The following is a 27,705-nucleotide window of genomic DNA, read 5'->3' as shown; positions in this document are numbered from 1 at the left end:
TCTACATGTTAAAAATCAAACGTGTTACTTGTAGAAAAATATTTTAGTCCCAACCCAGGCTAGTTGCATACCTGTAAGAAATAATTTTAATAACTGGATATCTGGATTCCTAGGTTACAATAGGTTGAAAGCATCAAGTTAAAAGGGAGTATGGAAATTTTTCTATAGATAATGATACTAACAGCAGGAAGAAGAGATGTCATCAAATCATAAATAGGAAGTAAAAAAATCACTCACAGAAAATTGGATATATTTAAATATCGGTGCCAGAAGTTACCTCAATTTCAAGCACTCTTTTTTTTTTTTTTTTTTTTGGGCCACACCCGGTAACGCTCAGGGGTTACTCCTGGCTATGCGCTCAGAAGTCGCTCCTGGCTTGGGGGACCATATGGGACGCCGGGGGATCGAACCGCGGTCCGTCTCCTTAGGCTAGCGCAGGTAAGGCAGGCACCTTACCTCCAGCGCCACCGCCCGGCCCCAATTTCAAGCACTCTTAAAGTAGATAAATACCCCTGTAATCTAGAACAGTTTTATAGTTCTGCCAATGTTTATAGTTATGATCTCCAGTCATCATAAAAATCTATGTCAAATTATGTTCTTTACTTAAGACTTGGAATTGTGCAATACATAAAAAACTTGCAAAAAACTTGATTACATAAATACATATAAACTTTGGGCTTTATAGGATGTTATCCAAATAATTCATTAATTAGTAACCTCTAGTATTATCAGTTAAACAAAATGGCACCTGTTTATGAAAAACCAAACCAAACCCAGAAACCTGTGTTCTCAATTTTTTTTTTTAGGCTACATCCAGTGACGTTCAGGAGTTATTGCTGACCCTGTACTCAGGAATCATTCCTGGTAGTTCTAGGGGGACTATATAGAATGCCAAAACCAGGTCAGCTGCCTGTACAGCAAGAGCTTTACCCACCATACTTTTATTCTCACCCCAGTATGTGTTCACTCTTGAACATGTGTCACTCTCTTCCCTTACATCTCTCTAAATTTCTTTCCATAGAACTATTTTGCTTCACCAAAAACAAACAACAATCAAAAAAAAACCCAGTAGTGTGGGCTAAATATAATATTAAGTTTAATAAAATATACACATTTATAAAATACAGTAGTACTACTCAAATCAGTAGTACATAAGAGCAAGAAACTGAATTAGATCATTGACATTCAATTCCTTGGTGAAGCCAAGGAGCCTCCTATAGGACTATCATCCTCCCATATCTTTTATCTTTTACTCAATTGTCACTGTCTCCAAAGTAACACTGTGCTTCATATATGCAAAAGTCTACAGCTTCCAAGCAGTCTTCTAATGGTCCTTTCACTTAAATACTGCCATGCCCTCTAGAAGTATTTTGCAAATATTATGAGAGTAACCTTCCGATTGGATTCCAAAATGTAGGAGCTTTCCTCTTTAACACGTTCCATTTCTTCTTGCAAGGTAATAATCCTGTTGTTTGCAACTGCAAGCTGTGGATAAAATTAAAAATTTAATCTTTATCTTCATTTTATCAACACCAGAGAAAGTAACTTATAAAGTATGTTAGATAACATTTTTAAGATCTTAATAGAAGTTTTTGTGTATAAACTTTTTTAGTGCCAGATGTTAAGAATGCTTATTCCTCAAGGGTGTCTTTTTTTTTTTTTTTTTTTTTTTTTGGTCACACCAAAAAGGTTGTACTCAGGGCCCATTCCTAGCTCTGGGGTCAGGGACCATTCCTAGTAGTGCTTAAGGGACCATATGGAGTGGAAATTGAACCTGGGTTGGCTGCATGCAAGGCAAGCACAATGCCCTTCATACTATCTCTGCCACCCCCCTTAACTCAAATTTGTATGGAGTTTTTTTTGGATCCCAAGCTCCTGTGATATTGAGGGGCATACAAGGCTTTATCTGGCTCTGGCCCCATGATTAGAAAACATTTTTTTTTGTGGGGGGGAAGAGTCACATCCACAGTGCTGGGGTTTATTCTTGTTGGGCTTGGAGGACCATACAGCATGCTAGGGATTGAACCTGAGTCAGTTGTGTGCAAGATAAGCACCTTATCCATCATAACATTTCTCTTACTCCCAAAAGTTCTATATAATTTAAGAATCTACATTCCCGTGGCTCCAGAGCAATAATATAGTGACGCCATTTTCCTTGCACATAGCCGACCTGGGTTTGATCCCCAGCATCCCATATGGTTCCCAGAGCTTACCAGTTATAATTTCTGAGCACAGAGCCAGGAGTAATCCCTGAGTGATACTGGGTGTCCCACACACACACACCAAAACAAAAAAAAAAGAAAGAAAGAAAGAAAAAAAGAATCTACATCCCAAATGAAATTCTTGGCTAGGGCGACAGTTCAAGGTTGCAGTAGATGCTGGGTATGCGATCAGTGCTGGGTTTAGCTCCTAACAACCACTAAGGAGGCTCAAAATCATAAAAGAGGTGTCGGAGGAATAGTATAGAGGGTAGGGCGCTTGCCTTGCATTTGGCCAATCTAGGTTTAATCCCTGGCATCCCATATTGTTCCCCAAGCACTGCCAGGAGTGATTCTTGAGTGCAAAGCCAAAAACTCATGAACACCACCAGGTTTTGTCCCAAAACAAAAAACAAAACAAAAGCAAATGTCAAAAATGAAATCCACAGAACTGAGTAATAATGGTCTGGGGAAGGGGAAAAGAAAAAAAGAACTGAGTAATAAGGAACGTGATTTTATAGCTATGAATGTTCTGAAGAAAAAGAATTTAACAGCATATTTTTGATTAGTGCTTTAAACTTGGTTAAAAAATAGGATATATGACCCCCATATTTTGGTGGGCCTATGCAAACAATATTTGCCACTCTAACACCATTTTTACTGTGCCCTTTTGAATAGTCCCCCTCCCCAAAAAAAAACTCTTAAACTTTTGATGTTAACTTAAACTAATATGTATGTGCATGAATATATAAAAATACTATACCTTCAAAGTTAAAGAGTAACATAAATCTCATGGCTTTATGTTGCTTTGTGTACTGCTAAGAAATGTTATAATGTACTACAATCTGGGGACTTGTGGACAAAGTAATTGTACAGGTGTTCTGCCTTATTTTTCTTAATTTTTGACTGTAAGATCAATATTTAGGTATCAGCAAGGGGATTTCTTCTGAGAACTCTGTTTATGGGCTATTGTTCTTTTACTGTAACTTTACCTTGTCCTCTTTGCATCATTGTTCTCATAATTAAAAATAAAAAAATTAAAAAAAAGATATAATAATAAACAAAACCAAGTTTTATTGTACTTGCTGACTAGTTTAAACTTGATTTAAACTCCCCCCATCCCTGTGATTTTATTTAACATTACTTAATAGGACTGCAAGTGTCTTAGGGATTTAATTCCCTGTGTTTTCTAAGTATAATTACCAAATCATAACCATCAACAAAGTACCTTGATTTTGCTTATCTTACTTTTTTATTATTATTATTTTTATTTTTTTATTATTTTATTATTATTTTGGGCATTTGGAGCCAATACCTGGCAGTGCCAAGGGCTATTCCTGGTACAGTGTTGGAGGCTAATTGTGGCAATGCTCAGAGAACCATGTAGTGCCAGGGAATGAACCAAGACCTCCATCATAGAAAGCACTTGCTCTAGGACTTTGAGTTAACTCCCACTCTTGAGATAACTTGTTTTTATCTAAACTAGAAGTACTCCATTATTAATATAAATAGAAATAGAGAAGATAAAATCTTAGCCGTCCTAATTAACTCCCATAGTTTTTCATAGGAACATTTAATGCTATATAAAGATGCATATAAAGATAATAATGATAATAGTTCCCAGGTAGTTCAGTCCTGGCTGATGTTTCTGTGTCATTGTCAGAAAGGGCGAATGATAGTAGTGCAAATTCCTTTTCCTACATAAACTACAACAAATGACAAATGATATCCCCTATACCTTCTTACAGAAACAGCCCAGCTATGAGACTTAATCTTATTACTTTCAAGCCACCAAATTTGTTTAGATCTAGAAGTTCTGGGTGAGGTGCTCACATGTGTAAGAGACATCTCACTATCTTGTAGTAGTATCAGCCAAGTAATATCACAGAAACACTGATAGAAAAATTCCAGAGTAGTCTACCAACTTCAGTGAGCCTAAACATTAACACAGAAGGCTCAACTAGCATCAACCACAGCCCAGTAAATCTTTAAGTGCTGACTTAGTGATACTGTGAAGAGATCTAACAATTATTTCATATTGACCTGTGTCGATCTAAGTTTTGATAATTTAATTTGCCTTTAACAAGTAGTAGAAAGTATATTTGTTTGTGCCTGCATGGAGGCTGGCTATGGTGATGGGTAGGAGATTGGGAACACTTGGTTGAGGGAGGTCATACTGGTGAAGGGTCATACTGAAAAGTCTGTCAACAACTTGTTAAATCTTAGTGTTATAGTAAGAATTAGTAAAAAAAAATATAGAAAATAAGTCTAGGAAATCTAGGAAAAAGAGAGATAGATAGAGAGAGAGAGAGAGAAAGAGAGAGAGACAGAGAGAGAGACAGAGAGACAGAGAGAGAGACAGAGAGAGAACAGAGGGTAAAGGCAATAAAGACATTGGTGTTGCATACACAGACATATTCTCCCAAGTATCACTAGGGGCCAGTCTTGAGCACAGTCAGAAATAGCCTGAAATCAGTGCCTGGACTGGACCCAAAATCCAAATGGAAAAAATAAGAAAGACAATCTAGGGAGAAAGGCCAGACAGATAGCACAGTGGTAGGGCATTTGCCTTGCACACAGTCAATCCAGGAGGTCTTCTAAACAGAACCCTCTAAGTTCCTCATCATCCAAAGAAGAAAATATGCTCCACACCATGGGGAGCTTTACAATCTAATACACACAAAGCAAGTGCCTTGTACACACACACTTTTGTCTAGCTCGAGTGCATAAATGGGTTGAATAAATCAATAATGAATGTCTTAGAGTAGGTCTTTTATTTCAAAAGTTCCACAGAAATGATTGCTTTCACTAACATAAATTATTAAACTCTGAAGCAATCAGATTCCCTAAAAGCTTACCTCTTCTGTCAATTTAGTGTTGGATTTTTCCAGTGCATCCACTTTTGCCTGAAGGTTGTTTACAGTAGCACTATCAGAGAAGAAAAACAAAATGAGCTCTTTTGAAAAACAAATAACACCATAACTTATCTTTTTATTTCTTGCAGTGTTGAGGATTGGACCCGGGGCCCCAAACTCTTACTCCTATATTCTTACTGCCAAATATCATTCCTTTTAAATACCATCACTTTTTATCACTCAGTGTTTAATGTCCAGGACTCAACACAGATCTCTGGGTTGAAGATAACAACTATGTGTCTTAACTGAAACATTGGCCCTGAGTTTACACGACTAAGCATTTGTCAAGTAAACAATAAATATACCATAGAAAAGCTCTAAATTTTACTATATATATCATGCTCTATAAATGTGCTTTTCATACATCAATCTGATCCTAAATTATTTCACTCTTTGCAACAATCCTTCATATTAGGTATCCTAATCATAAAAGAATTGGGGCATGAAGTTAGAAATAATTGTGTCCTGCTTTTTTTTTAATCATCAATTGTAACCACATTTTTTTTTTTTGGTTTGTTTGTGGGCTAAACCTAGTGGTGCTCAGTGATTACTCTTGGTTCCACACTCAGGAATTATTCTGGTGAGTCAGAGAACCATATGGGTGTCTGGGGATTGAACCTGGGTCAGTCACATGCAAGTCAAACGTCTTGCCTGCTGTACTATTGCTTTGGCCCTAAACACATTTTCTTGACTATTATCCCTATAATATACTATAATTATTAGTTCTGATCTACAGGGCGTGTACTAGAATGTTTAGTGACTGAACAAAAAACAAGGTAATAAGGAATGAGTACATTAACTCTTCTGACTTTTTCAAGTCACATTAGATAAGAATTATCAACATACTTGAGAATACCTATAGTTTGGCTAGCTATCATCAGTAAAGAAGAGATTGTTCCATGTTTGGAAATTAAAAAAAAATACACAGCGGGGCTGGAGCGAAAAGAACAGTGGGTAGGGAGGGCATTTGCCTTGTATACCGCCGACCCAGATTCGATCCCCAACATTCCATAAGGTTCCCCAAACCTGCCACGAGTAACTCCTGAGCACCTCTGGGTGTGGCCCCAAAACAAACAGTAACAATAACAAAAAAACAGTGAATACTTAATAAATGAATGGTACTGTTATGAAGAGTAAATTAATATCACCAGTAAAATGGATAAATGAGAAATGTTTTGGACTCACAAGATATAATTAATCTATAGGTGCTAAGGCACTGTGTGGTTTTTCTAAGATTACTCTAAAAAAATCAGTTACTGGATCTACTAAATTAAGTAGGTCATCAATGTCAATGTCACATATAAAAAGTTTTTATTGAATATGTCTAATCACTATTTATTATATAACAACCATATGCAGCTATTCATTAAAGGTAATCAAAAGTAAAATATAGTGCTTGACAAGCAGTTTCCTATGAATATTGTTGAATATTATCTGAATTTATCCTCACTGTCCATTAGCTTGAATTTCCCTTTCACTTCAATAGAACTCTAGAAAAGAACAGGAGAGGTCTGAATAGTAGGTTATCTTATACATTTCACTCTTCTGACATATGGGAACCAATCAATAAGGGCGGAGATAAAATCTAAAAACATGGATGATGACAGGTGTCATGCTGGTGAAACTTTTCATTTTAAAGATCTAATACCACTGATTACCTTGTCAAAAAAAGTAATTTTGGGGACTGTTTTTGAAGCATGTGAGTACATGTTTATGTTTACTAGTGGGATAAGTACACAGAATAAAAAAAAGGATTCAAAGCTCAAAAATGAAACAAAAAGAAAATAACAAAAAGTTCCCCTCAAACAAACAAGACAAAACAACCACAAATCCAAAACCTCCAAACCAAAGAAACCAATATTTAATCATTCTTTACTTGAGATGTCTGTTGAGTTCTTCAACATAGTTCTTCTGATCCAGAATTGCAGTAATCTGGCCATCTCTAAATAAGAGAAATAAGCAAAATAAGAGAAAATTTAAATAAGCAGCATAAAAAAATAAACATTTCCTCTACCCCTATCTTTTTATTACCCATAGTTAAGAACTTGTGGAAGAGTGAGATCTGATATAGATCATCTCAGTACATAGCAACAAGACTTAAATTTTTTTAAAAAAGAGATATACCCAAATCCACCTAAATTAGTAAGACTCTAGTGAAGTTGACAAACTTTAGAAATAGTACAATGCTACAATATGGCATTTATCAGAGATGTCTAAGGAATAACGTATTTTCTTCTTGGTAAATTCTTTTGTGTTTCTGTCTAATCTGTGCTACTCATCTCAAGTACCACATCAGTATTTTAAAAACTTGGAACTTTGAAATCTAAAACTAAGTTAGATTTACAAGAACTATAAAAGTATTACAGAAATTTCAAAAAGTTCCACTCAGCTCCTCCCATTGTTATCATTTTACATAACTCCATGGTGTACTATAAAACACATTTTAAGTAAACTGAAAATTCAGTCCTTTGTTCAAAAACACTATGTTTTAAAATAATTAAGAGATGACCCATCATGTTCTTGTTCTAATAATTTTAATTCATCCCTAAATCAGATGGCAGAAGTCATTTCATTAAAATCCCTTTTACCAAAATAATATGACTTTGTGTCCACTAACCTGAAGGCTCCAGTAAACCTATGTTTTCAGAAGTTCTTCAGTTTCTCTAGTCAAGCAGTATTGTAAATTTTAACTACCATCAAAGGAAACAAAAGAAAAAAATAATCCCAGTTTTTTTGTACATACCCTTCACTACCTTTACTGCTGTTTCCATCTTTGAGATACATTGAAAAATCTATAACGCCAACCTACAGAGAGAATTTTCATAATATAAAATCAACTATGTTTCCCAAGATAAAGAACAAAAAACCATGCAAAAAAAGCCCTCTGCATTCCTATGTTCATCACAGCACTATTCACAATAGCCAGACTCTGGAAACAATCTAAGTGTCTGAGAACAGATGAGTGGTACATTTATACAGTGGAACACTATGCAGCTGTTGGGAAAAAAGAAGTCAAGAAACTTGCTTATACATGGATGTATTTATAGAATACTGATTGAAATGAGTGAAGATGAGTCAGAGGGAGAGAGACATAGAATGATCACACTCATTTGTGGTATAAAATAATAATATAGTACAGTAATATTATGCAGAGACAATAGATACAAGGGCCAGGAGGATAAGTCTATGATAGGAAGTTTGCCACAAATAGTGGGGTGAGTGCTGTTAGGATAAAAAATATGACTATGACAATGATATTTGGAAATGATCACTGTGGACAAGAACTGGATGATGAAAGGAGATAAAGTGATAGGCATAATACCCCTTCAGCAACAATATTGCAAATGACATTGTCTAAAAAGGGAAATAAAAAGGAAGAAAGAAGAGAAATGAGAGAGGGGAAAAATGTCTGTCTCAGAGGCAGAGACGGGGAGATTAAGAGAGAAACTGAGGACAATGGTAGTTGGAAATGTGCACTGGTGAAGGATGTGGTATATTGTATGACTGAAACTCAATAATAAACAACTTTGCAATTGTGAAAAAAAATCAGCAACTGTATTATGAAAAATTTGTAACCATGGTGTTTAAATAAAGTAATTCATTAAAAAAGAAAAGAAGGAGCCAGAGTGGTGGTGCAAGCGGTAAAGCGTCTGCCTTGCCCATGCTACCCTAGAATAGACTGCAGTTGGATCCTCCCATGTCCCATATGGTTCCCCAAGCCAGGAATGATTTCTGAGCACATAGCCAGGAGTAACCCCTGAATGTCACCGGGTGTGGCCCAAAAACCAAAAACCAAAAACAAAACAAAAAAAAAAAAAAAAAAGGAAAGAAATTTGTAGATTTGAATACAAAGTAGTACTAGAGATTCAAATGATAGTCAGCTGAATGCAAGGAAAGTGTCTCAACTCTGTACCATCTCTCTAGTCCCAATTGTGGTTTTCTTATTTATTAAAATTAAGACAAGACCAAAAAAGTTGGGGGGGGGACATTCTGGGCAGTTTATTTATGTTCACAAAGGAGAGAACTATATGTAAACATAATATATGAAGCAACATAGACCAAGTTGGAAGGAAAAAAATCAGTGTTTTAATTCACATTAAAATTAAAGGGGATCGTGGGGGCTGGAGAGATTGCATGAAGGTAGGGCATTTGCCTTGTGTGCAGAAGGACGGTGGTTCAAATCCCGGCAATCCCATATGGTCCCCTGAGCCTGCCAGGAGTGATTTCTGAGCATAGAGCCAGGAGTAACCCCTGAGCACTGCCAGGTGTGACCCAAAAAACAAAATTAAAGGGTATCCAACTTATGAGTCATGTAATTTCCTGAGTTATTTGGCATAACCTAGTGCCAAATAATTTAAATAATTATTTTTTATTTTGGGGCCACACACAGCCATGTTCAGGATTTACTCATCATTTTGTTGTCAGGAATTACTTCTTTTTTTTTTTTTTTTTTTTGGTTTTTGGGCCACACCCGGTGACGCTCAGGGGTTACTCCTGGCTATGCGCTCAGAAGTCGCTCCTGGCTTGGGGGACCATATGGGACGCCGGGGGATCGAACAGCGGTCCGTCTCCTAGGCTAGCGCCACCGCCCGGCCCCAGGAATTACTTCTTATGAGATGCCAGGGGATTGAACTCGTGTTGGTTATGTGCAAGACAAATGCTCTCCCAACTGTACTACCTCTCCGAGATCCCTAAACTAAATCATTCAGACTTAACAGAAATCAGAGTAGCTAAGAATTTTTCCCATACCTGAGAGTCCAAATCTTCTCCTTTCATACAGAAATTGGCATCAATGACATTCAGACCCACCAACAGACCAGCAATTATGGCGCCTTCTTCTTCCATCATGAGGGCATTGGGTTCATAGAATTCACTATTAAGAGAAATCCATAAACTAGTCTATCATACTAAAATATCAACAATCCAATGATAGAAATAATCATTTTATTTTTTTTTATTCCAGGGATGGAAGAAATAATCATTTTATTTTATTTTTTTATTTCAGGGATGCAAGAAAGGCTCAATATGTACAAATCAATTAGTGTACTACAGTATGTGAAAAAAATGGAGACGGGGCCGGGCGGTGGCGCTGGAGGTAAGGTGCCTGCCTTACTTGCGCTAGCCTAGGACGGACCGTGGTTCGATCCCCCGGCGTCCCATATGGTCCCCCAAGCCAGGAGCGACTTCTGAGCGCATAGCCAGGAGTAACCCCTGAGCGTCACCGGGTGTGGCCCAAAAACCAAAAAAAAAAAAAAAAAAAAAAAAGAAAAAAATGGAGACACATATAGTCCCCCAAACCAGGAGTGATTTCTGAATCCATAGCCAGGAGTAATTCCTGAGTGTCATTGGATGTGGCCCCAACATCAAAAACTAAAAAAAAAAAAAAAGAAAAGAAAAAAAATGGTAAAATTAGGGCCAGTGCCACAATACAACAGATAGGGTGCTTGCCTTGAATGAGGCTGACAAAGATTCTAACCCCGGCATCACATATGGTCCCTGAGCATAAAGCCAGAAGTCAGTCTTGAACACTGCCAGGTATAGTCCGAAAATCAGGAAAAAAAGAAATAGCAAAATGGCATGATATAACAGCATATGATTTAGAACAAAGAAAAAACAAATTTAACCAGATGTTCATACCTGAGAAGTTCCTTCTTATTGATCAAAGCTTTCATATATTCTGAAAGTTTCTTTTGCATTAATGCTAAACGAAGCCACGCTCTTCCTCTGCCTATTGGTGTCCTACAAAACACAAATACTAAAACATCTAAGAGTAGTAGGGAAAGTGATAACAAGGGAGCAAATTTGTTTATTTTTGCTAATGGTTCCAATACAAGGGAATTTATGTGGACAGGCAGAAACTGGCAGGTGTGTTCCACACAAATGCTCCTGTGAAGAATAGTGAATTAATTCTGTGAAATTTAAAGGCAAGATGGCAGGAATCTCAGATTCATATTCCATGTAAACTTGATTAACAATACATTTGATTAGTATCCCTCCTAAGAGGATTTATGAGTAATCTCAAACATTTGGTGTGAATCATATAAATACCCAACTAATAATGCAGACACAGGTCATTTAAATCTCTATCTGATTAAAATTAAACCAGTATAATTCGAAAAGGTGATTACTACTACTCTTTTTCTGGTGTTCAGGCAGAGACATTAGGCTTGCTTGACAAGCACATAAATATTGGCTTTGAAATTCCACTTTTACTTTCTTTCTTTTTTTTTTTTTTTTTGTGGTTTTTGGGTCACACCCGGCAGTGCTCAGGGGTTATTCCTGGCTCCAGGCTCAGAAATTTCTCCTGGCAGGCACGGGGGACCATATGGGACGCCAGGATTCGAACCAATGACCTCCCCCATGAAAGGCAAACGCCTTACCTCCATGCTATCTCTCCAGCCCCACACTTTTACTTTCTTAAGTCCAGTTAGTTCACTACCTTTCTATATCTAATTTCTTTTCTTTTCTTTCCTTTCCTTTCCTTTCCTTTCCTTTCCTTTCCTTTCCTTTCCTTTCCTTTCCTTTCCTTTCCTTTCCTTTCCTTTCCTTTCCTTTCCTTTCCTTTCCTTTCCTTTCCTTTCCTTTCCTTTCCTTTCCTTTCCTTTCCTTTCCTTTCCTTTCCTTTCCTTTCCTTTCCTTCCCTCCCTCCCTCCCTCCCTCCCTCCCTCCCTCCCTTCCTTCCTTCCTTCCTTCCTTCCTTCCTTCCTTCCTTCCTTCCTTCCTTCCTTCCTTCCTTCCTTCCTTCCTTCCTTTTTTTTTGGGTTTTGGGCCACACCCAGCAGCACTCAGGGGTTACTCCTGGCTCCACGCTCAGAAATCGCTCCTGGCAGGCTCGGGGGACCATAAGGGATGCCGGGATTCAAACCAATGACCTTCTGCATGAAAGGCAAATGCCTTACCTCCATGCTATCTCTCAGGCCCCTATATCTAATTTCCTTTTTTTTTTTGTTTTTTGTTTTTTGGGCCACACCCATTTGACGCTCAGGGGTTACTCCTGGCTATGCGCTCAGAAATCGCCCCTGGCTTGGGGGACCATATGGGACGCCGGGGGATCGAACCACTGTCCATCCTACGCTAGCGCTTGCAAGGCAGACACCTTACCTCTAGCGCCACCTTCCCGGCCCCATAGATCTAATTTCTTAATACTCAAAGTACTCAATGATCTTAATAGAATCTTAAAATGGAAACTTTAACATGAAGACCACCTATCTAAGATTAGCAATAAATATCTTATGGGTATACTTCTCAATATTCTATATTACCAGTTCTCTACAGCAGTACCCATTAAAAATACAGTACATTTTGATTGTTATAAAATAATGTATTATAGCCATTACTAATTTTAATCTCATTCTTCAAGGAAATAGTTAATAATGTTTTTCCTGACAAACAGAATTCAACCTTAAACTTACTTAAGTCCTGGAAGGTCTTTGACACTTGCTGTTATCTCTGCAGCTTCTGGAACAAGCTTCTCTACTAGTTCTAGAGGCCCCCAAAAAGATTTATTTTGTCCAAGAAATGTTTTCTTAGCTAAGGTAATAAAAAAAGTAACATTTTAATATATTTATTAAATATAAACATATCTTCATTACATGCATACATACATACAAAATATGCACTCCAATTCAATCACTGACCATTCAAATACTAATACTAATTAATACTAGATTATCAGTGTTATAACATGCTTCCAAAAATGTACAGTTTTATGAGGAAAAAACTAAAAAACTTCTACTACCAAGACTCAATTCTTTTCCTGTAAGGAAAAATTTAAGGACTATCCCTGTATCTTGTCAATGTAGTACTTAAGAGTTGTGTGTGTTAGGAAAGAAAAGTTCTGTAAGAAATAAACAACAGGGGACCCAGAGAGATAGCACAGCAGTGTTTGCCTTGCAAGCAGCCGATCCAGGACCAAAGGTGGTTGGTTCAAATCCCGGTGTCCCATATGGTCCCCCATGCCTGCCAGGAGCTATTTCTGAGTAGACAGCCAGGAGTAACCCCTGAGCACCGCTGGGTGTGGCCCAAAAACCAAAAACCAAAAAAAAGAAATAAACAACAGGGGGCCAGAGAGATAGCATGGAGGTAGGGCGTTTGCCTTGCATGCAGAAGGATGGTGGTTCTAATCCTGGCATCCTATATGGTCCTTTGAGCCTTCCAGGAGAGATTTCTGAGCATAGAGTCAGAAGTGACCCCTGAATGCTGCCGGGTGTGAACCCCCCCAAAAAAGAAATAAACATCAGGTAGGGGGCGTGAGAGGGGGGAGATGGGGGGCACTGGTGGTGGGAATGCTGCACTGGTGAAGGGGGGGTGTTCTTTATATGACTGAAATGCAACTACAAACATGTTTGTAACCATGGTGCTTAAACAAAAATATTTTAAAAAAAGAAATAAATAACAAAACATGCATTCCAGAAAGACTATCAAAGACTGCAAAGTGAGGAAGAAGGAAGGAAACTATTAAGAAGACCCTCCTTTATTTTATTTTATTTTATTTTATTTTATTTTATTTTATTTTTTTGGTTTTTGGGTCACACCCAGCAGCGCTCAGGGGTTACTCCTGGCTCTATGCTCAGAAACCACTCCAGCAGACTCAGGGGAATCATATGGGATGCCGGGATTTGAACCACTGTCCTTCTGTATATAAGGCAAATGCCTTACCTCCAGACTACCTCTCCGGCCCCAACCTCCTTTATTTTGTAATTAATTAATAAATAAATTAATTAATTAATTTATTTTTGGGTTTGGGGCCACACCCAGCAGTGCTCAGGGTTTACTTCTGGCTCAGAAGTCGCTCCTGGCAGACTTGGGGGACCAAATGGGATGCCGGGTGTTGAACCTGGGTCCATCCCAGGTCAGCAGCGTCCAAGGCAAATGCTTTACCGCTGTGCTATCACTCCGGCCCAACCTCCTTTATTTTTAATGCCGTTCTGGTTTTAACTGTCAGTTCTGACAGTTCACAAAGTTAGTTCTAGCACTTGCTGTGCCCTGCCTGTGTGGATTTGAGCAAATTACCCCCCTTTTCTACCTGTCAAAACAGAACTGCAGTGTCAAACTAATTAAATTTAGCAATCCTTCCAGTTCTTGCTTTTCATGAGTTTTTCAAGCTTTCTAAGTCCAAGAAGCAAACCATATATCCCTGTGCTCAATGTAGGTTGCATCCTACAAGGTTACTATTTCTTTTTCTTTTCTTTTTAACTTTATTTGTTGATTGGTTTTTGGGTCATACCTGGCGGCACTCAGAGGCCAGGAGTACTGGCTCTCCACTCAGAAATCACGCCTGGCAGGCTCGGGGTGGGGTGGGGTGAGGGTGGGGCGGCATATGGAATGCCAGGAATCAAAGTGGGTCCCTACCTGGTGATCCACATGCAAAGCAAACACCCTGCCACTGTGCTATCTCTCCGGCCCCTAGGTTACTATTTCTAACTCAAGTTTCTTACTCACTGGCTTCACAAGGGATGTTTTTCTTCATGAGGTTGTATTACTAAAAGATAGCTGCATGCATACTTGTATTTGGAGGCCAATGCCTACCCTTCAAGCCATGTTTCAGGCAGTGCTCCATCACCACAAAGAACTGCTGAAGAGGTGCATAGTCAGAGTCCAGAGTCCTCCCAAGATTCAGCGCAGATTCAATCAGTCCCTTGATACTCAGCTTGGCCATGTTCATCAGGTTCATGCGTTCGTTAGCCATGAGATAATTAGGATCTGCAACCAAAGGAGCATAGAATAAAGCTTGGTTATTGGAAATTGTACACTTTAAGAGTCAATGTAATTTCAGTGTGTTGACACATTCATGGTGCAGAAAGCACTCTCATGGCTAATATTGGTATCTTGACAAGAATCAGAGCAGTGTCTCCAAATTTCGCTATTAGTTTTTATTGTATTCGTCTCTGCCACTTAGTTACTATAAAAAGTCAGTTCCTCTTAAAAATATCCCTGACAGGGGCCGGTGAGGTGGCGCTAGAGGTAAGGTGTCTGCCTTGCAAGCGCTAGCCAAGGAAAGGACCACGGTTCGATCCCCCGGCGTCCCATATGGTCCCCCCAAGCCAGGGGCAATTTCTGAGTGCGTAACCAGGAGTAACCCCTGAGCATCTAACGGATGTGGCCTGAAAAACAAAAAACAAAACAAACGAAAAAAAAAATCCCTGACAAAAATGTAAAACTTGTTTTGTTTTTTTTTTAATCAAATTTTGTGCCTGAAATACAGTATTTCAATACTCCCAGCACCTTATCCTGGCCACCTATTGTTCCCTCTTACAGTCTTTACACTAGTTTCTACTTCCACACATGACCAACCTCCTTTCATTCCTTACTCAGGTGAAATGTTCATAAAAGAAAAGTCAGTGTCAAAATGAGGGCAAAATATTTAGAAATTCTGTTCCAAATACACCATTGTACACAGATCCATAACAACTAAGTATTCCAAAACTAAATCGTTCAAAAATGGTAGGTTCTGGATTTGTATTTAACAAGCAAACTAATGTATAGCCTCCATAGCATCCTATATGTGAAATTTTTATGAATACCAATAAAGGGCTAGAGAATTAATTTTTTTAACTTTTCTGAGACAATAAATATGCTAAGTACTATGATTAAAATATACCAAAACAATGACTTCATAATATGGATAATCACACAAAACATTTTATCTTTTTTGGAGGGGGAACACCTAGATATACTAATGGGTTATTCTTGGCTATCAGGGATTGCTTCTACTGGTACTCAGGAGACCAGATTGTTTGCTGGGGATTGAATCTGAATCTGCTGCATGTAAGTCAAGTATATACCCACTGTATATCTCTCCAACCTCCACAAAACACTGCTTTATTCCAAATTTCCTGTTTAATCTAAAAAGTTTTTTTGATACTATTTTTATTATTAATTTTCCTTAAAAATATGGAACACTTCACAAATTTGCATGTTATCCTTGCGCAAGGACCACTCTAATTTTCTCTGTATCATTCCAATTTTAGTATATGTGCTGCCGAAGAGAGTTTTCTTTCTTATGTTTTTTTTCTTTTATTGCTGCGAGTTTTCATTTACATCTTGCTTTCAATTGAATGAGCAGAATCAGCTATTAATTCTAAGCTCATCAGTCTTTGCATTAAGTTAAAAGGATATATAAGTCTATAGTTTCAGTTATATCAATCATGGTTTACTATAGCAACAATTTTATTTTATTTTATTTTATTATTATTATTATTATTTATTTATTTATTTATTTATTTATTTATTTATTTTTGGTTTTTGGGCCACACCCGGCAGTGCTCAGGGGTTACTCCTGGCTGTCTGCTCAGAAATAGCTCCTGGCAGGCACGGGGGACCATATGGGACACCGGGATTCGAACCAACCACCTTTGGTCCTGGATCGGCTGCTTGCAAGGCAAACGCCGCTGTGCTATCTCTCCGGGCCCCTATAGCAACAATTTTAAAGAAATACTTTATTATGAAATTTAGAATTGGTACAGTCAGAATTGACTTAAATTCTTTCTTGGAAATCTCGGAATGCTCGGGGTCTGTGTCTCAAATGTGGATGTATCAATACTTAAGACAGAATAAATTCATAGGGGTTACTGAAATACATAACGCAACACACACACACAAACACATAAACACAATAACACCACCACCACCACCACATCAAATTCCAAGGTTGGAGCAATAGCACAGTGGCAGGATGTTTGCCTTGCATGCGACCGACCCAGGATGGACCTGGGTTTGATTCGCGGCATCCCATATAGTCCCCCAATCCTGCCAGGGACAATTTCTGAGCACTTCTGGGTGTGGTTCAAAAACCCAAAAAACAAACAAAACCCCCAAAACAAAACCCCAGTTATGAAGAACAAATTGATCAGGCAGAAATTTCTAGCATTACCAGCATTTATGTTGCTCTATTTTTTCTGTGTTCATTTGGAGAAACAAGGCAAGGGTACAAGGATATGCACTAATACTTGCAGAGAGCTACTGGATTTTCCAATAGAAGGCAGGAAATTAAATAAAAATGGAATTAAATAAAGCCTGCAAACCACACATTTCAGAGAGCCAACATCAAACACTGTTTCTATTTACCACTGAGCTATTATATCCCTTTTTGAGTTTTTTGTTTTTCTCTAACAATGCAGCATTCCAACTAGCAAGCAGAATAGGGCCTAGAAGCAACGATGCCTTTATACCACTGCGTTCAATCACCAAATGAATTTGTGGGACTAATCTGTGATGTTAAAAAGAGGATGCTAGGGCCTGGAGAGATAGCACAGTGGCGTTTGCCTTGCAAGCAGCCAATCTAGGACCAAAGGTGGCTGGTTCGAATCCCAGTGTCCCATATGGTCCCCCATGCCTGCCAGGAGCTATTTCTGAGCAGACAGCCAGGAGTAACCCCTGAGCAATGCCGGGTGTGCCACCCCCCCCCAAAAAAAAAGAGGATGCTAGGGCCATAGAGATAGTACGATGGGTAAGGCATTTGCCTAGCACAGTCAACATGGGCTTGATCTCTGCTCCCATTATGACCTACCAGGAGTGATCCCAGAGAGTAGAACTAGAAGGAAGTCCTGAGAACAGCTGAGTGTGACTTCAAAACAAAACAAAAAGGGGGAGAAAATACAGTAACCTTAAGAGATCATGGAGAAGTTTCTGATGAGTAGGTACAACTTTTTTGTTTGTTTGATTTTTGTTTTGGGCCATAACCAGATGTGCTCAGGAGTTACAACTGGCTTTGCACTGAAGAATCAATCACTCCTAGTGAGCTCAGGAGAACATACTGGATGCTGGGGATTGAACGCAGATAAGCTGGGCATAAGTCAAGCACCTTTGTATCTGCTGTACTGTTACTCTGACCTGTTCATTAAAATTTATTTATTTTGTATTTATTAAAACAATGGTTTTATTTATTAAAACAATGGTTTAATTTATTTATTAAAACAATGAAACATTGAGTTGAATATGAATACTTAAATGATTTTTCATACTATCTTATATTTTTATTTATTTATTTATTTATTTATTTATTTATTTATTTATTTATTTATTTATTTATTTTTGGTTTTGGGTCACACCCGGTGGTGCTCAGGGATTACTCCTGGCTGTCTGCTCAGAAATAGCTCCTGGCAGGCACGGGGGACCATATGGGACACCGGGATTCGAACCAACCACCTTAGTTGCAAGGCAAGCAACTCTGCTATCTCTCCGGGCCCACTGACTTATATTTTTAACTAAAGAGTTTAAAAACGTTTGGGGCCTGGAGTGATATTAAAATGGATAGGTCAACAACCAGTGGGTCAGAGATGAAATCAAAGAGGAAATCAAAACAATTCTGGAAACAAATGACAATGAAGACACAAATTATCAGAATTTATGGGACACAGCAAAAGTGGTTCTAAGAGGAAAATTTATAGCAAGCACACATCAGGAAGGAAGAAGGGGCCTACATAAATAGCTTAATGGCACAACTTATAAAATTAGAAAATGATCAACAAAAGAAACCAAAAATAGGTAGGCATAGGAAATAACAAAGCTCAGAGCAGAAATCATTAGTGTGGAAATAAAAAGAAATCCAAAAGATCAACAAAAGCAAAAGTTGGTTCTTTGAAAAATAAACAAGATTGATAAACCACTAGCAAAACTCACAAAGAAAAGGAGAGAAACTTAATAAATCGGATAAGGAATGAAAAGAGGGAGATCACTACAGATACTACAGAGATTCAAAGGGTAATCAGAGACTACTTTGAGAAACTCTATACAACAAAACATGAGAACCTGGAAGAAATGGATAAATTCTTGGACTCTTTTAATCTCGCATGATTAAATCAGGATGATGTAGCATATCTAGATTTTCTACTGAGAAAATTAAAATGGTAGTCAAAAGTCCTCCCAAGGGCGGGAGCAGTGGCACAGCAGTAGGGCATTTGCCTTGAGACTGTGTTCAATCCCCTGGTGTCCCATATAGTCCCCCGCACTAGGAGTGATTTCTGAGGGCAAAGCCAGGAGTAACTCCTAAGCATCACTGGGTGTGGCCTAAAAGCCAAAAAAAAAAAAAAATCTTTCCAAAAACAAAAGCTCAGGCCCAGATGGATTCACTTTTTTTTTTTGGGGGGGGGGCACACCCGTGGTGCTCAGGGGTTACTCCTGGCTATTTGCTCAGAAATAGCTCCTGGCAGGCACAGGGGACCATATGAGTTGCCAGGATTCGAACCAACCACCTTAGGTCCTGGGTTGGCTGCTTGCAAGGCAAACGCCGTTGTGCTATCTCTCCAGCCCCAGTTTTTTCAAACTTTTTAAGAGGAACTACTACCAATCCTTTTCAGACTCATAAAACTGAAGAAACAGGAACACTCCCAAATACTTTTTATGAAGTTTTTTTGATATCACCTTGATACCAAAACCATACAGAGATGCGGCAAAAAACAAACAAACAAACAAACAAAAAAACCCCAACAAAATACAGACTAATATTCCTTATGAGCTCAGATGCAAAGATCTTCAATAAAATCCTGGCAAATAGGATCCAACGCCTCATCAAGGAGGTCAAATATGTCACGACCAAGTAAGTAGGTTTCATTCCAAGAATGCAGGAATGGTTTAACATACATAAATCAATCAACATAATACACCATATCAACAAAAGGAAAAATAAAACCACATGATCATATCAATATATGGGGAGAAAGCATTTGGAAGGTCCAACATCCATTTTTTAAAAATATGAAACACTTCACGAATTTGTGTGTCATCCTTGTGCAGGGGTCATGCTAATCTTCTCTGTATCATTCCAATTTTAGTATATGTGCTGCCTAAGTGAACACCCAACACCCATTCTTGATTTAAAAAAAACAAACAACTCTCATCAAAAGCCGAAGCGATAGTGCAGTGGTAGGGCATTTGCTTTTCAGGCGGCTGATCCAGGACGGACCTCGGTTCCATCCCCTGCATCCCATATGGTCCCCCAAGCCAAGAGTGATTTCTGAGCTCATAGCCAGGAGTAACCCCTGAGTGTCACCGGCTGTGGGGCCAAAAACAAACAAACAAACAAACAAACCCAACTCTCATGAAGATAGTAATGGAAGGAACTTTTCTCAGTAGAGTCAAGGCCATCTACCACAAGCCAATGGCAAATATTTTTCTCAATGGAGATAACCTAAAAGTCTTTCCTCTAAAATCTGGTACAAGACAAGGCTGCCCACTCTCACCACTCCTATTCAAGATAGTGTTGAAAGTTTTTGCTATAGCGATTAGGTAAGAAAAAGATATCAAGGGCATCCAGATAGGAAAGGAAGAAGTCAAGCTCTCACTGTTCACAGATGACATGATACTATATTTAGAAAACCCTAAAGACTCTACCGAAAAGCTTCGAGAAACAATAGAATCATATAGCAAAGTGGCAGGCTACAAAATTAACACGCAAAAATCAATGGCTTTCTTAAACACAAATAATGATAGAGGAGAAATGGACATAAAAAAAAAACAATCCCATACATATTAGTGGCATACAAACTCAATACCTTGGAGTCAACTTAACCAAAGAGGTAAAAGGCCTACACAAAAAAAGCTGCAAAGCACTGCTTCAAGAAATAAAAGAGGGTGGTTGGGAATGCCCCTCATTCATTGTCACTATGTACCATAAATAATTCTGTGAAAAAAAGAATAAAATAAAAAAAAATAAAAGAGGACACGAGGAAATGGAGACGCATACCCTGCTCATGGATTGGGAGGATTAATATCATTAAAATGACAATACTCCCCAAATCATTGTACAGATTTACAGATTGTACAGCAATTCCTATAAATGTAGCCATGACATTCTTCAAAGAAGTTGATCAAATACTCCTGAAATTTATTTGGAACAATTTTTCTATACATGGATGGATATGGAATCTATTATGCTGAATGAAATAAGTCAGTGGGAGAGAGATAGATACAGAGTAGTCTCACTCATCTATGGGTTTTAAGAAAAATAAGAGACATTATTGTAATAATGCCCAAAGATAATAGAGATGAGAGCTGGAAGGACTGGTTCATGATATGAAGCTCACCACAAAGAGTGGTGAGTACATTTAGAGAAATAGCCACACTACCAACTATCATGACAATGTTAATGAGTGAGAGAAGAATTCCTGTGGAATACAGGCAGGAGGGTAGGTGAGGAGTGAGATGGGGAGCAGTGGTGGTGGGAATGTTGCACTGGTAAAGAGGGATGTTCTTTTTTATGACTGACACCCAACTACAAATATCTTTGTAATCATGGTGCTTAAATAAAAATACAGATACTCCTCACTTAATGACCTACCTGTTTAGCGACTGCTCACTCTTACGACCATCTCTTCACCATTATTTTATTTTATTTTAAATATCCTTTTTTCATCTTGTACACTCTACAGTACAGTACTGTGGTTTTTGGTGCTTTAATGTACCTACTTTACTAACTTTATTTCTGTAATACATTGCAGTACTGTGTGTAAATTACACAACCTATGCAAATTAAAACAAGTGGAAGTTTTCAGTTTGACCTTTCTCATTATTTTACTTATTCAGAATACTCTATTGTCAAGTACTATGCATATACTGTATTAATGTATACAGTACATGCAGTTCCTCACTTAAAGACCAATTTGCTTAATGCCCAAACGGAACTTGGTTGTTAAGTGAGGAGTATCTGTATTAAAAAAAAAAAGTGAAATGCAATGTTACAGATTGAATGTTAGTTAGGAAAGTCTAACAGTCTCAAGGAAGATGAATAGGAATGGTGCAAGAACTTAAAGCTGAGGAGAAAAACAGATCTTTGGTAATATTTGATGAAAGAATAAGGGACAGAATGCCAGCACTGGTTGCTGTGTGGAGAGGAAAGAGTGGGCTCTAAGAAGTGTTCTGGAGAAAGTCGGGATTTGTAAAATTAACTCCCACATTGCAAAATCACCCCAAACGTTGTATTTCAAGTCCCAGGATGATGGGTTTGAAGAAAGGGAGTCATGAAGAATTAATAAACCAAGCCACTCAGAAAATAGTCATGGAGTCAGTGGCTTCTCATCTCATGGTTTCTCTGTGCACCAAGCCAAACTGACCTTTCTTTATTCTCCCAGTACAAATTCAGCCAGGTAGGGGAGAGTGAGTGAGACCAGGTGGACTTTTACATATCAAAGAAAAGGGTTAAAAGGAAAGAGGAAATTGGGGGGGATGCCTTTGTTTTGGGTAACAGTTGGGGCTTTCTAACAGGCATTGCAGGATTTGATCACTTTCTAAGTGAATTCACATTTCTTGCTTTGGAAATTAGAGGAATGAGAATGCAAATCACTAATGAAGAATATAGTAGGACTAAAGAAACCACAAGCAATGAATTACAATTAGAATAAATTATTAATTGGTTTCCAGTCTCAGTTTTTTTAAGATTTTGTGGACTTTCACTATCTCACTTCAAAATGTTATTTTCCAGATGAAGACTAATACATGCTACAGAGTTGGGGGTTTATTTAATTATTATGACCAAAGTGAAATCAACTTAGTGACAGTGAGTCACACACTTCTGCAAACCAATCATCTGACCAAGACTATTTTAACTTTTATAGTACAGTGACTAATGTCCATACAGCAAAATCTTGAAGTACTTTATGCATAATTGTGGGAAAAGAAGAGTCTATTTAATATTATGCTAATATTAAGTGTGATGCATTGTACAATTCTAGGTAATATGAAGTATAGCTTATATGTACCATAATAGTAGCTATTCCTTGGAATCTGCAAGTTACTTTTAATCTGAAAGATTAAAAACTTAACTCGGGTCCAGAGAGATAGCACAGCGGCGTTTGCCTTACAAGCAGCCGATCCAGGACCAAAGGTGGTTGGTTCGAATCCGGGTGTCCCATATGGTCCCCCGTGCCTGCAAGGAGCTATTTCTGAGCAGACAGTCAGGAGTAACCCCTGAGCAACGCCGGGTGGGCCAAAAAGAAAACAAAACAAAACAAAAAACAAAAAAAGACAACTTAACTAAGCATCTGGAGTAATAGCACAGTGAGTAGGGTGCTTATTTTGCACGTAGATGACCTGTACAATCCCTAGTATCCTGTATAGTTGACAAATCAGTCAGAAGTAATTCCTGAATACAGAGCCAGGAATAATAACCATTGACCATCCTTGTGTGTGACCCCAGAACAAAAACAAAATAAACAAAAACCTTAAATGCTAAGGAAGTTCTCATGCAGATTTCCAATGATACTTAGGAACACTAATGAAATGAAAAATAACAAATTAGGGCCAGAGCGGTGGCGCAGGGTTTAAGGCATCTGCCTTGCGCACCCCAGCCTAGGAGGGACTGCGGTTCCATCCCCCAGCATCCCAAATGGGTCCCCCAAGGCAGGAGCGATTTCTGAGAGCATAGCCAGAAGTAACCCCTGAGCATCACCGGGTGTGGGCCCAAAAGCAAAAACCAAAACAAAACAAATTAAGGGCTTAATTAAGTAGGGTGTTTGCCTTGCAGTGGCCAACCTGAGTTCAATTCTGAGTGTACAATAGAGTTCCTTGAGCTATGCCAGGTATAATTCCTGTGTGCAGAGCCAGGAAAGAGTAACCCAGAGCATTGCCAGCTGTAGCTCCCCAAATTAAAAAATATATAGAAAAACAACATAATGTGTAAATTCAAAATAAATGTGAAGGCCCATAATTCTTTTATTTTGGGGGATGGGGGCACACCTGGCAGTGCTCAGGGGTTTCTCCTGGCTCTCTGCTCAGTAATCACTCCTAGCAGGCTGGGGGCACCATATGGGATGCTTGGATCAAATCTGGGTCAGGGTATTTTTGGGGGGGGTTGAGTAACACATGCCCAGGCTCGAGGGACCTTATGGATGCTGGGAATTGAACCACTGTCCATCCTGGGTTGGTCGCGTGCAAGGCAAACACCCTTCTGCTGTGCTTTTGTTTCACCACCAGGCCAGTAATTCTTTAAGAAACCTATTTGGAACATTTGTTGGGATGGTTCTTAAGAGTATAAATTTAGGGGCCCGGAGAGATAGCACAGTGGCGTTTGCCTTGCAAGCAGCCGATCCAGGACCAAAGGTGGTTGTTTCGAATCCCGGTGTCCCATATGGTCCCCCGTGCCTGCCAGGAGCTATTTCTGAGCAGACAGCCAGGAGTAACCCCTGAGCACCGCCGGGTGTGACCCAAAAACCAAAAACCAAAAAAAAAAAAAAAAAAAAAAAAAAGAGTTAAATTTAACAATAAAAAAGTTGTCCTGTCCTTGATAGTGAAATTATTGCCAGCACTAAAAATCTTGCAGTAAAACACCACTCAACTAGTCTGATGACTACACTTATTTGTGTAAAAGAATTATTAATTTTTACTCAATCTTCATATACTAAAAATAATAAATTACATTTTAAGAACCTTAGATGGTCTCATTCGATATCTATGCATATTTCTATTTCTAAAATGCATTTAGTAAACTAATTCACTAATTCAAAGTTTTAGGGCCAGACTTAGGGAATAGTATATGCACGCTGTTGAGGACCGAACTAGGTTTTGGGTTAAAGTGACTGCATGCCAGTCACGTACCTTACCACTTGTATTAGCTCTCTTGCCCCCATATCTAATTTTCTAATGTCATCAAAATTATATTCCATTCAAGAAGTTTAAAGGAGATTCACTTAAGCAACATTTTTCCTAAGATTAACTTAAGCGGGCCCGGAGAGATAGCACAGCGGCGTTTGCCTTGCAAGCGGCCAATTCAGGACCAAAGGTGGTTGGTTTGAATCCCAGTGTCCCATATGGTTCCCCGTGCCTGCCAGGAGCTATTTCTGAGCAGACATCCAGTAGTAACCCCTGAGCAACGCTGGGTGTGGCCCAAAAAACCAAAAAAAAAAAAAAAAAAAAAAGATTAACTTAAGCAATATTTTTCATTTTTCTGTGTCATGAAATTTATGAAAATTTAACCATAAGTTGAACTTCATATAATAAAAATATACTTTCCTAAAATTAGCCATGGTATTAAAGAAAGATTGTACTCTGTGCTATTTAATCTGTTTGATATTAATCATCTATTTATGCAATTACTTATTAGGACTCAAGAAGGAATCTTTCCTCTTTGGGCCTCAATTTTCTTCTCTTAAGCAAAATGATAGGGTTAAACTTGTTAAGTCATTTTTTTATCTGATGGAAACCACATACTCTGTCCATAATAATGACTTTCTAAACCACAAATTCTTAAAGGAGAGGTATTCATTAATATCCTTCAATGGGAGAAAGAATGTGGTTTAAAAAACTCTTGGTGCCGGCAAGGTGGCGCTAGAGGTAAGGTGTCTGCCTTGCAAGCGCTAGCCAAGGAAAGATCGCGATTCGATCATCCGGCATCCCATATGGTCCCCCCAAGCCAGGGGCGATTTCTGAGCACTTAGCCAGGAGTAACCCCTGAACATCAAACGGGTGTGGTTCGAAAAACCAAAAAAAAAAAAAAAAAACTCAAATGACTCTGACACCATATGAGCTATATCTTTGCTGCTTTGGGTATTGTCCTCAAAAATTAAGTTTAGGAGCTGAAAAGATAGCACAGTGGTGGGGCATTGCAATCCATATGGCCCCAGTCTGCCAGAGGCGATTTCTGAGTTCAGAGCCTGGAGTGACTCCTGAGTGCCGATGGGTGTGGCCCAAAACCCATCAATCAATCAATGAATGAAGTGAAAAGAAAACATTAAGTTTAGATCTTGTGGAAGCTTTTAGAAATGGGAAAATCCAGTATAACTTAATTAGACTGAATTTTAACTTAGTCCTAAAGCAACTGATATTTGTATTAATTCAAGAACTACTGACCTAAGACTCTCCAATTACCTCTACCACATAATAACCTACTAATAGCATTATCAGCTTCCCTAAATAAATATATAATTTGTGAAATGTTGCAGCGGAGAGAAATAATAAAGATGAGAACACAAATAAATCAACTTAGAAAAATGATTGATAAAAATCAATAAAACCCAGTATGCTCTTAGAAGAGATCAACACCACTGACAGGGCCGGAATGATGGTGCAAATGGTAGGGCATAAGCCTTGCACATGTTAACCTAGGATGGACCATGGTTCAATCCCCAAACCAGAGTCAGAAGTAACTCCTGAGTGTCACCAGGTGTGACCCAAAAACCAACCCTCCCTGCCCCCCCAAAAAAAATCACTGCTGACAAACATTGAGAGAGAGAGAGAGCCCACTAATTTCTTTCCTATGTTTACACTTTTGTCATTCAAGAATGCTATATAGCTAAAATAATACAGATTTTTTTTTTGGGAGGCCACACCCGGTGATGCTCAGATGTTACTCCTATGTTATTGACTATGTGCTCAGAAATCGCTCCTGGCTTGGGGGACTATATGGGACGCCAGGGATCGAACCTCGATCCATCCTAGGTCAGCCATGTGCAAGGCAAACACCCTACCACTACACTACTGCTCCAGCCCATAATACAGTTTTTGGCTAAAAAAAAATCTTATTTTCCTTTCTCATTTAGTATAATTCTTTTGTTTGTTTGTTTGTTTTTGGACCACACCCGGTGACGCTCAGGGGTTACTCCTGCTTATAAGCTCAGAAATCGCTCCTGGCTTGGGAGACTATATGGGACACTGGAGATGGAACCGAGGTCCATCCTGGATCAGCCAAGTGCAACGCAAGCGCCCTATGACTGCACAATCACTTTGGCCCCCAGATAATTCTTGAGAGATACATTCAGTCTGTTGTGTATATCAATAGTTTCTTTCATTCTACTACTGAGTAATATTTTGTGACCCCCGGGACCCTGCCTGCAGGGTGGACTGAGGATCGCGAAGTAATTCGTGGGTCTCGAGCAGGATCCGACCTAAAAGGGAGGAAAGAGGCTGGGAAAGAAATGGGCTCAAGACAAAAATCTCTATCAAGAGCCCTTTTATTATAGTAGGGGGCTAGCTTATATAGCATGAGCACGTTTTCAGACAAAAGAGGGGAAGGGGTGGTTTAATATTTTTCCACCGTAACATTCCCATACATACATGTCAGGGGGGTTTTTAGCGAGTTATACATTTACTATAAGTGGTCCTGGGGTGCTCTGTTCTGTTAACAGTGCTACAGATCTAATCTTAACTTGTAGCCTTTACATAGCATGTTTATTCTTCTTAACCATTGACCTCTGGTAATGGCTCTCTTTATGGTCAGCTCTTTCTTTTTAGGTTCATGGGGGAAGCACCACCAGCAGCCTGTCACGTACACAGGCCTTTGACTTCTCAGGCATCAGAGACTTCATATTGCTCTCTAAGTCTTATAGCTCCCAACAATATTTCACTGGGAAATTTTCTCAGCCCTAAAGTCCTCACTTTCTTCATCCATAAAATGATAAGACTTTGAAGAATAAAGCTCATACGGATAATGTATTCAAAAATTCATGTGGCTTGAGAGATAGTACAGTGGATAGGGCACTTGCCTTGTACACAGTTGACCAAGGTTCAATCCCTGGTACCCTATATGCCCTCCCAACACTGTAAGGAGTAATTTCTGAGCACAGACTAAGTCCTGAGCACTACAGACTCAAATCCAAAATGAGAAATAAATAAAAGGAATACTTGGGATAAACTAAAACAAACAACAAAACAGCTAGCGCCAGAAA

General features: G+C 38.7%; 1 protein-coding gene and 2 non-coding genes across 6 annotated transcripts in view; all 3 read right to left on the bottom strand.

Moving 5' to 3' along the window:
- RUFY3 (RUN and FYVE domain containing 3) overlaps positions 1 to 27,705 on the bottom strand; it is a 94,545-nt gene that overhangs the window by 23,767 nt on the left and 43,073 nt on the right. For all 4 annotated transcript variants that reach the window (XM_049789911.1, XM_049789914.1, XM_049789912.1 and 1 more), the window contains 8 exons: positions 14,642 to 14,815; positions 12,526 to 12,643; positions 10,751 to 10,852; positions 9,863 to 9,986; positions 7,857 to 7,918; positions 6,990 to 7,055; positions 5,057 to 5,126; positions 1,393 to 1,485 (listed from right to left, as the gene is read on the bottom strand). In XM_049789911.1, the coding sequence (XP_049645868.1) occupies positions 1,393 to 1,485; positions 5,057 to 5,126; positions 6,990 to 7,055; positions 7,857 to 7,918; positions 9,863 to 9,986; positions 10,751 to 10,852; positions 12,526 to 12,643; positions 14,642 to 14,815 (809 nt within the window). The remainder of the gene's footprint in view (positions 1 to 1,392; positions 1,486 to 5,056; positions 5,127 to 6,989; positions 7,056 to 7,856; positions 7,919 to 9,862; positions 9,987 to 10,750; positions 10,853 to 12,525; positions 12,644 to 14,641; positions 14,816 to 27,705) is intronic.
- On the bottom strand, positions 16,001 to 16,105 carry LOC126033146 (U6 spliceosomal RNA). The gene has a single exon (XR_007504295.1). It is a non-coding gene; the product is annotated as a U6 spliceosomal RNA (small nuclear RNA).
- Positions 19,802 to 19,908, bottom strand: LOC126032944 (U6 spliceosomal RNA). Its single transcript, XR_007504102.1, has one exon. It is a non-coding gene; the product is annotated as a U6 spliceosomal RNA (small nuclear RNA).

This window comes from Suncus etruscus, chromosome 16 (assembly GCF_024139225.1).
Source record: "Suncus etruscus isolate mSunEtr1 chromosome 16, mSunEtr1.pri.cur, whole genome shotgun sequence".
Taxonomy (NCBI): Eukaryota; Metazoa; Chordata; class Mammalia; order Eulipotyphla; family Soricidae; genus Suncus; species Suncus etruscus.
The sequence above is the reverse complement of the archived record's forward strand: the minus strand, read 5'-3'. Positions and strand labels throughout refer to the sequence as shown.